The sequence below is a fragment of the Nesoenas mayeri genome (assembly GCF_963082525.1).
Source record: "Nesoenas mayeri genome assembly, chromosome: 4".
NCBI lineage: Eukaryota > Metazoa > Chordata > Aves > Columbiformes > Columbidae > Nesoenas > Nesoenas mayeri.
The window spans coordinates 76,317,691-76,327,850 of NC_137540.1; the positions used below are offsets into that span (position 1 = coordinate 76,317,691).

The window sequence follows — 10,160 nt, forward strand, 5'->3', positions numbered from 1 at the left end:
TGGGAACGACACCCAGCCTTTGTCCCCGGGGTCCCCTCACCCATGTCCCTCATCGCTGTGGGTCCCAGGAGCACCCAGGCTGTCCCCAGGGCTGGGGGGACATTCCGGGGGGCGCAGGAGGGATCAGAGCCCTGGGGAGCCGCTCCCCGCCATTCAATCCCCAGCGCAGGTGTGGAGCTGTCACATACCTGTCATACCTGCGGCCGCCCCCTTCCTCACCCATCCTCATCCTCATCCTCATCCCCACCACCTGGCCCCATCCGTCCCCAGTGCCCCCCAGTCCCCGTCCCCACAAGGCCGCTGGTGTCCTGCGATGGCGGAGGGGACAGTCCCCTTGTCCCCCCACCCCAGCCACCTCCACCAATGCAACCAGACACGTTGCCAGCGCATTTTGCTTTTTTGTTGTTTTTATTACCACGCAGTAACACACGCTACAGCTGCTGAGTGACTACCTACGACAGGGAACGCACGCACACAGGCACCAAATAAAAGAATAAATTAAAATAAAACTGTGTAAATTAAAAAAAAAAAAAAAGAAAAGGAGGAGGCCAAACGATGGAGATAAAACAAACCAAAAAATAGAGCGAAAAATAAAAAGGAAGATGAAAAAGGGGTTGGGTACATTGAGCTTCTAGGTAGGACGTTTGGATTGGATGTCACAGCCGACGGACGGTCCCCGCGCGGAGGAGGATGCGCGGTCGCGTCCCGGGGCCGCGGGCGCCCTGGTGCCTCCTCTTCCTCGGCTCGGCGGCGGGAGCTTCCCCAAAAGCAGCTCCGAGGGTGCCCCGGGTGACGGGGGGGACGGGGCGCGGGTCACCCCGGAGGAAAAGCAGCGGGCGGTGGCTTCAGCGACGTCCCTAGAGTTCGTTTGGTGATGCCACCTGTGTCCCCCCGGCCTCCCCCGGGTTCCTCTCCATGGCGGCTGCACCAGGAGCCTGTCCCTGCCTTAGTCGTTGGAGGTGACGTCGATGTCTTCTCCGCTCGACTGCTTGGTGGCGAGACGCCATCGGTTGATGTGGTGGGAACCTTTCTTCTTCTGATCCGAGTCGGGTCCTTCCTCCTCCAGCTTCTGCCGTTTGTATTTCGTCCTCCTGTTCTGGAACCAAACTTTCACCTGGAGGGGGAGAGGGAGAGATCAGCGCTGGGGTGATGAACAGTGCTGCAACCACACAGCGAGCTCAGTGCTCCTTGGAGATGAGCAAAAAAGATGCCCCTGTGCCCCCTGTGCTCCCACGGCCGCCCTCTCCTGCCTCAGTTTCCCTTGTGTCTGCAGCAAGGGGACAAACGTGGTGCTGCTGCACATCCCAGCCTTGCTGAACGCCAAGAGGGGTGAAGGACACTCAGTCCCACCTCAGCCACGGGGTCCACAGGCACATGGGACCCTCCTTCCAGCACCACGATCCCGGTGCCCATCACCCCGGTGTCTGGTGACGAGCACAGTGTGGCAGGAGCAGCTGAACCCAACAGCCCCGTGGGACGACACGCAGAGCTGTCCCCTCAGCTCCAGCCAGGACCCAGCGCCAGGGTGGCATCGTGGGCCGGACTCTGTATAACCAGGTAGCTAATTATAGATAGATTATAATTACAATTATAATTAATTTACCTCACTGAGGTGTCAGGAAACCTTTTCCACCATGATGGTGGCCAAACGCTGTCCCAGGAGCCCGGCGATGCAATGGGGTCTCCATCGTGGGGATGACACCCTTCTCTGCCTGAGCATCGCCCTCTCACCCCATACACCCCGATGGCAGCGCCGGGGCCCGTGGGGGCTGGACACGGCAGCACGGACACGGTGGTGGGTTTGGGGTGCTCAGAGCACCCATGTGGTTGGTGTGGGTGGGTGCTGTGGGCACCCATGTGGCTGGGGATGCAGGGTGCTGCAGCTGAGGATCACTGAACCGTTTTGGTTGGAAAAGCCCCTCAAGATCATCGAGTCCAACTGTTCCCCCAGCCTGTCCCTGCCCCATGTCCTGAGAACCTCGTGTCCGTCTGTCCAGCCCTCCAGGGATGGTGACTCCAGCACTGCCCTGGGCAGCCTGTTCCAATGCCCCACAGCCCTTTGGGGAAGAAATTGTTCCCACATCCAACCTCAGCCTCCCCTGGTGCAACTTGAGGCCGTTTCCTCTGCTCCTGGCGCTTGTTCCTGGGAAGCAGAGCCCGACCCCCTCCGTACTACAGGATGCTGCAGGCAGCAGTGCAGATGCTGCAAGCAGAGGTGGAGATGCAGGATGCCGCAGTGAGGGATGCAGGATGCTGCAGGCAGCAGTGTAGATGCTGCAGTTAGGGACACAGGATGCTGCAGTGAGGGATGCAGGATGCTGCAGTGAGGGATGCAGGATGCTGCAGGCAGCGGTGCGGTGCTGCAGTGAGGGATGCAGGATGCCGCAGTGAGGGATGCAGGGTGCTGCAGGCAGCGGTGCGGTGCTGCAGTGAGGGATGCAGGATGCTGCAGGCAGCGGTGCGGTGCTGCAGTGAGGGATGCAGGATGCTGCAGTGAGGGATGCAGGATGCTGCAGTGAGGGATGCAGGACGCTGCAGGCAGTGGTGCGGTGCTGCAGTGAGGGATGCAGGATGCCGCAGTGAGGGATGCAGGGTGCTGCAGGCAGCGGTGCGGTGCTGCCCGCTCTCCCAGGCCCGCAGGACACTAGGTGCCGCTGCTCGGCTGCCGCTGCCAGCCCGACACAGGCCAGGCTGAAGCATTTACCTGCTTGCAGGTGATGCAGCGCCCACAGCCCCTCCAGCACCTCATCCCCCGGGACTGTCACCCCGTCCCTTCTCCTTCAGCATTAATTGTAGGCAGTGCTTGCCACTCTGGAGCCTTTTGCAGCGAGGCGAAGGCTGGTGTTCACACCTCGCTGCATCCCCCGGGTGAGCAAAACCCTCTCAGGGTGCTGCAAGAAGCAGGACGAGCCCTTGACTTTAAAGCATGCTTGGTCCATTGAAACAGCTGCTTTATGGCACCGGGATATAATATAACCCCCCCTGCCCTGGACTCAACCCATTTGCTTTCCTAGCTTTGGGGCATTTCTGGAACAATACTAAGCTGGTGCCTTTCATTCAAGGACTGCAAAGCACTTTGCAAACTTTAATTAAAGCTCTCAGCCCTCTGGGAGCAGGGAAGTTGCCTTATCCTTGAATTATCGAAGGGGAAACTAAGGCATAAAGCAATTAAGATGCTTGAGTGAGGCTCTTGTGGAAATCTGGGGTGGGTGTGAAGCAGCTCTGGTGTGTAAATCCTTTGCTCCCCAGCTCGGTGGAAGTGGCCAGGGACGGGATGAGGCTCCCGGCGCTTCCCGACTCTCTCCTGCGGGAATGAGGGTGATTCCAGGCGGGATGGGTGCCCTGACACCTCCGATCCCGTATCCCCCGCTCCAACAGACCAGAAGCTGTGATGATAGAAGTGTGAGAACCTCACAGTGGGACATGGGGGGATAAGCTGCCCCCTACGAGCCTCATCCTGACTCTAGGAGTAATTGGTTTAAACCCCCAAGCTCGGGGGTTTTATCCCTTCCCAAACCCCCGCGCCATTAACTGTTGTCACGCCGGGTGTTTGCGCATCCGACTGCTGTGATGCTCCCAGGGTCCCTGCGCAGCCCTCCAGTGTCACCAGCGGGATGGGGACGGTCCCTGCACGGCTCGTGCATCCCGGTGCTGCCCCTGGACACAGCTCCCATCCACCGCACCGTCCGGGCCGTCACATCCCCCTGCTAATCACGCTCTGCTGTGGGACCCAGAGAATCAGCTCTGGCCGAAAGGTGACATTGCCATCGCCACGCTGGGGACAATTTAAATCCAGTGGCTTCGTGTGCAGCTCCCCGGGATGCTGACCCAAACGCTGCCAAAGGCTGAGGGCACAAAGACGGGTCTGGCCGGTGATGGAGAGGTACCAGCCCCACCATCTGGGGACAGACACGGTGACACCTGGGCTGTCACCCCAATGTGCCACCCCCTCCAAGGGCAGCGGAGCTCCCCAGGCACCCTCACCTACACCTGCAGTCCCAGCTGGGACTTTGCTTCTAAAAAACACCCCAGAACTTTTAAGAGCTTGTTTTTGGGGATGGTTCTCAGCTGGGGACCACTGCCTGTCCCTGCATGCACGACACTGGGAGGGGATGTGGGGATTTATGGTGCCCACATAATCACCCCAAAGCTGGGACAGGATGCTCAGATTTATGGTGCCCACATCATCACCCCAAAGCTGGGACGGGATGCTCAGATTTATGGTGCCCACATCATCACCCCAAAACCAGGAGGGGATGCTCAGATTTACAATGATCCCATGATAGCCCCAGAGCCATGAGGGGATGCTCAGATTTACGCTGCCCCCACGATCGCCCCAAAACCCGCTGGCAGGATGCGGGGTGAGGCCTTTGCTTTGGGGGTGCAGATTTGAGACCCCCAGAGCGGTCTGCACGCTGTGCTGGGGGGGAGAGGCTCTGCTGGGAGATGCAGGCTGCATCGTGCAAAACTAACTCAGGGAAGTTATCTCCCAGCCCAGCGTGCTCCCCGGGGAGGTGAAGGTGACCCAATGTCACCAGTGATGGGCACAGTGTTGTACCCCCAGCTCCTCCCTGCCCCACATGTCCCACCCCATGACACCCCGATCATCACACTCCTTGTGCCACCAGCTCACACGCACCATATGTCCCTATGTCTCCTTTTGCACAAGCCACCCCAGAGCCCTCCAGCCTCATCCCATTCTCCAACACTCGCGTTTGCTTTGGGACCTTGCGCTGCTGCTGGATTTTGTCCCCTTCCCTTTTTAAATGTTTTTGGTGGTGTTGCATGGGCCTGTCTCATCCCAGACTTGGTAGGAGAAAGGATGGGAAGGGGTTAAACACGTCCGCCCTTCCCCACCCCATATCCCAAGGCATTTCCTGATGCTGGGCAGGTACCTGTCCCCTTTGCGCCTTCCCCCGGGGCTGCTCCAGGTGTTGCTCCCCGCCTGGGGGACCCCGAGAAACAGCAAAACTCCCTTTTCCAGGGGAAAACAGCAGCTGGGAAATGGGGGCAGGCAGAGCCGTAACCGGCAGCGCCTTCTTGGAGCGGCTAAACCCACTGGAAATAATTGAACACACCGCCCGTGGGTTTGGCCGTGGGGCTGGGGATCTGCAGGGGGCAAAATGCGGCTGTGTCACCCGGTGTCACACAAAGGATGTGTGTCACCGAGGAGTTTTCCATAGGAGGGTTGCGTGCATGTACGATATGGATTTATTATTATTATTATTATTATTATTATTATTAATCATCATCATCATCATCATCATAATCATCATCATATGCCTGCTTTGGGCCCATCCACCAGCTAGACTGCCGCTCCCTCCCCGCCAGCGTCGGTACTTTGAACCCCGTCCCATGTCCCTCTGTACATGGGGGTTATTTCCCTCCAGATAATTAAAATAAGGTATTTTTTTAAAGAAAGATTCTTTAAAGTAATAATCTTATAAAATAATAATAAAATAATCATTTGCAATACTAATTGACTCGCTGGCCCCAAGCCTGATGCTCTTTTCCCCGCGAACGCCTCCGCCCGTGACCTGCGCTCAGGTGCCGAATTACCCTGCGCCGACCTTTCCAAAACCACAGAAATACCACCCTACAAAGTAAACATCACTGCGTACAAATATATATATACATATTGCCTCTCTCTCTTTCTAATCTCCACCCGGATTGAGGGAGAGATGCCTCTGCTTTTTCCCCAATAAACCGCATTATTGCGTTGAGGCTCGGGGCAACGCTGCAAAATCCGCGGGCGGGTTGAGCTCCCCCTCGGGCATCCCGCAGCCGCCTTTTCCGCCCAGACAAGTTGCTGTTTGTTCTTTGACCTTTTGGTTGCTTTTCATGTTTTGTTTTGTTGTTCCTTTTAGCATCATTTTGAGCCCCGAGAGGTGACGGAAGCAGCGGGGACACGGGCTGCGGTGCCAGGAGGTCGGGACGGCATCAGCACCACAACACAAACAGCCTCTGGGTTTTTGGGGCATCGTCCCCGATATCCGCACCGGCGCCTTCCCACCGGCCCCATTACAGTGACATTTTCCTCCCATTAAATTCCCTCTTGCAAGGAGGTTTTCCTCACCGAGGCGGGTAACTGGGAACACCCACAGCTCCAGCTTTATTTTCCAATTGAATTAAAGGATAGAAAATAAATTATTGCAGAGAATAGGCCAAACTACCTACCCAGAATTTGGAGAAAACTTTCTCGGTCGATTCAGTTGCTGAATATTATGGGTGAACCTTTGGGAACAGCTGCTCACCAGGACACCGACCTCGGACACGCACACGGATGCTCAGCCCTGACTCCTGTGTTCCCCCAGCACTATTTGCTTTTCCATTTCCCTTCATCCCTGCAATTCTCTCATATCTAAACACCTGTGAAATGTCTTTACTAAAAATCAGAAAGCTGCAGGTGAAACCAGTGCCAGCATCGCACCCATCCTGACTTTCAGGCCCCATTGTGTTTGTGTCCAACACCGAAGCACAACTGGGGAAGGGTCTCATGCTGCTGCTCCTTTTTTAACTGCATTTTTAAAACTCTCAGGGAAAACACCCCAAACAAGCAAGAAATAACACGGGAAAACCGCTCCGGAGAGCGGCACGACGCAAACCTCAAGCTGGGTGATCATAATGACCAAACACTGCGGAAAAATAAATACCCCATATATTAAAATATCACCAATCCGCACGGTTTGGCCCCGATTTCCACGCAGGACTCCCAGCCAAACCCAGCTGGGATTTATGCAAAGCGCAGTGGGGTCGGTGCTGTCGCCGATGCTGAGCTGGACGGACGGACGGACAGACGGTGGGAGCGGCGGGCGTACCTGGGTCTCGGAGAGGCTGAGGCTGCTGGCCAGCTGCTTGCGCTCGGCGCCCACCACGTAGTGGTTCTTCTCGAAGGCCCGTTCCAGGCGCAGGAGCTGCGATGGCGAGAAGGCCGTGCGGATGCGCTTGGGCTTGCGGGCGAAGGGGCCGTGCAGGAGGAGGCTCTCCTGGGACACCTCGCTCCCTGCGGACACACAGCGGGGTCAGCGGGTGGCACCTCCCGGCCCTCCCAAAGCTGCGGTTCCCCTCGGTGGGACTGGGGGGGTGTGGGGGAAAGCAAGGAGGAGAGATAAGGGGTGTTGGAGGGGCCTGGGAACCTTCCCTGAGCCAAAAGTGCAGAAAGAGAGAAGAAGAGAAGAAGAAGAGAAGAAGAAGAGAAGAAGAAGAGAAGAAGAAGAGAAGAAGAAGAGAAGAAGAGAAGAAGAAGAGAAGAAGAGAAGAAGAAGAGAAGAAGAAGAGAAGAAGAAGAGAAGAAAAGAGGGAAAGAAGAGGGAGAGAGAGAGAAAGAGAGAGAAAAGAAGGAAGGAAGAGAGAAGAGAGAAAGAAGAGAAAAAGAAGAGAGAGAAAGGAAGGAAGAAAGAAGAGAGAAAGAAGAGAAAAAGGAGAAAAAGAAGAAAGAAAAAGAAAGAAGAAAGAAAGAAAAGAAAGAAAGAAAGAAAGAAAGAAAGAAGAAGAAAGAAGAAAGAAAGAAAGAGAGAAAGAAAGAGAGAAAGAAAGAGAGAAAGAAAGAGAGAAAGAAAAGATAGGAAGAGGAGGAAGACTAAAGAAAGAAGGGGAAGGCAGAGAAAAAAACGGAGAGAGAAAAAGAAGATTAAAGAGAGGAGAAAGAGAGAGAGTGTAAGAAAGTGAGATAAAAAGACAGAAAGGGAGAAGTGAGAAAGGAAAAATAAGGCAAAGACCAGAAGGAAATTAAAGAGAGAAAGAGAGAAGGAAAGAGAGCAAGAAAATGTGAACGGGAGAAGGAAAGAGAAAAGGAAAGTGGGAAATTTAAAAAAAAAAAAATGAAGGAAAGCAAGAGGGGAAGAAGAGATCAAAGAAAGATAAAGAAAATGCACTAGGGAAAGGTAGAAAGAAACGACGGAAAGAAAAAAGTAATAAATAGAGAAAGAAGAGGCAGGAAAGCAAGAGGCACGGCGGCCCGGGGGCAGGGCCGGGCAGCAGGTGGAGGGGCCGGAGCCGCTCCGGGACGGGCCGGTCGGGGCGCAGCGGGTTCCGGGGCCCCCGGGCGCCGCCGCCAGCGGCCGCGATCCCCGGTCCGTGCCGAGCAGATAAACCTGATCGGGACCCCCGGGGCATGGCGGCGGGGACAGCGAGGGGACAGCGATGGACAGGGAGAGGAAAGAAGGAAAGGAAAGGAAAGGAAAGGAAAGGAAAGGAAAGGAAAGGAAAGGAAAGGAAAGGAAAGGAAAGGAAAGGAAAGGAAAGGAAAGGAAAGGAAAGGAAAGGAAAGGAAAGGAAAGGAAAGGAAAGGAAAGGAAAGGAAAGGAAAGGAAAGGAGAAAATAAGAAAGGGAGAGAAAGAAAATGAGAGAAACAAAGATAAAATAAACGGACACAAGTCGGGGGAAAAAAATAAGATAGAAGAAGAGAGAGAAGAAGAGAGAGAAGAAGAGAGAGAAAGAAGAGAAGAGAAGAGAAGAGAAGAGAAGAGAAGAGAAGAGAAGAGAAGAGAAGAGAAGAGAAGAGAAGAGAAGAGAAGAGAAGAGAAGAGAAGAAGAGAAGAGAAGAGAAGAGAAGAGAAGAGAAGAGAGAGAAACGAAACTAAAGAGAAAAGCAATAAAACAAACAAAATCTCGCTGCGCTGCCGAGATCCCTCGCAATCTTTCCCTTCGCTCCCGAGAAATCCCAACTCCCGGCTCCGGCAGCCGCGGGGCCGCGCAGGAAAGCGGCAGCGCCGGGACGGTCCCCGGGAGCCCCGCGGTGCCCGCCCGGGACCCCGCTCTGAACCCACCGCCCCAGGGCACCGGCTCTGCACGGACACCGCACCGGCCGTGCAAATGCACCCAGCGTGCAAACGCAACGAGTTTGCAAATGCACCGAGCTCTCAGCGTGCAAATGCACCCAGTGTGCAAATGCAACGAGCTCCGGCTGCGTAACTGCACCCGAGCATCGGGGCTGCGAATGCACCGAGTGCGCGAATGCACCGAGCACCGAGCGCGTAACCGCACCGAGCTCCGGGTGTGCAAACGCATCCGTACCGGGGGTACAAACGCACTCCGGCACCGCTGTGTAAACGCACAGAGCCCCGGCGTGTAAATACACTCGGCACCGGGGTGCAAACGCACTCGGAACCGGGGTGCAAACGCCCGGAGCACCGGCTGTGCATGTGGGCACCGCAGCAACAGGTTTTTCCCTCCGATTGTCCCTCGGCCTCCCCGGTTTAACGGGTGGCGTCCCCCGCTCTCTCCGCGCCCCGTTTCTCACCTTGGAAGCGGTGCCCGAAGAAACGGTTCCGCAGCACCCAGGGGTAGAAGTTGAGCGGGTCGCGGTGTTGCGGCCCGAAGAAGGAATGGGGGTGCGGTAACGCCGACCCCCCCAGTTGATGGGGCCCGACGGGCAGCGCCGGGTGCCCCACGGCTTCGGGGAAGACGAGCTCGGCGCTGCCGTAGAGGGCCCGGCCGGCGGCAGCGCCCTGGAAGCCGGGGGCGAAGGCGGCGGCGGCGTCGGCGGCGGCGGGGCCGGGGTAGGCGAGGGCGGCGGGACGCGGGGGGGGCTCCTCGGGGCCGAGGTGGGTGTCTTTGCCCACCAGAGACTCGATGGTGAAGCAGCGTTTCGCAGACGGTTGGAACATGGTTTGAGCCGGGAGGGGAGATGGGGAGGGGAAGGGGAGGGGGGGGGGGTCGGAGCGGGGCTGTTCCTCCGGGTGCGTGTGTGTAAAGAAACCTTCCCCCCCCCCCCCCCAACCCCCTCCCCAATCCCCCCCCGCTCCGGGCAGCGCACACGGACAGACACACGGACACACACCCGCCGCCCACCCGCGGGCGCCCACGCACCCGCACACCCCGGGCAGCCGGTACAAATACGGCCGGTACCTGGCGGGGCCCCGGAGGAGGGAGGGGGCGGCCTCACCTGCTCGGGCCCGGGCAGGGTCGGGGGCCGGGCGGGCAGGGGGAGGCAGGGGCGGGCAGGGGAGGCACAGGAGGCACAGGAGGCAGGGGGAGGCAGAGAGCGCCCGAAAAACTGGACTGGAGCCGCTCCCGCAGCCGCGCCGAGAAGTTGTGGGAGAGGGGCTCCGGCTGCGGGGCTTTTCTTTTCCTCATTCTTTAAAAAAAGAATAAAAAACGTCCTTTAAAAATCGTCTTTTTAAATTTATTTACTTCCCCTTTCTTTTTTTTTTCTCTC

The 10,160-nt window shown here is 56.8% G+C and overlaps 1 protein-coding gene across 1 annotated transcript; it reads right to left on the bottom strand.

Annotated features, from left to right (window-relative positions):
- Nucleotides 1–271: 271 nt before the first annotated feature.
- LOC308040156 (homeobox protein EMX1-like) lies at nt 272–9,609 on the bottom strand (the record flags this gene model as incomplete). Its single annotated transcript, XM_080344016.1, has 3 exons — nt 272–1,114; nt 6,819–7,003; nt 9,243–9,609. 3 exons carry the CDS (start codon nt 9,607–9,609, stop codon nt 947–949), a joined length of 720 nt encoding a protein of 239 aa, XP_080200142.1. The 3' UTR covers nt 272–946.
- Nucleotides 9,610–10,160: the final 551 nt, after the last annotated feature.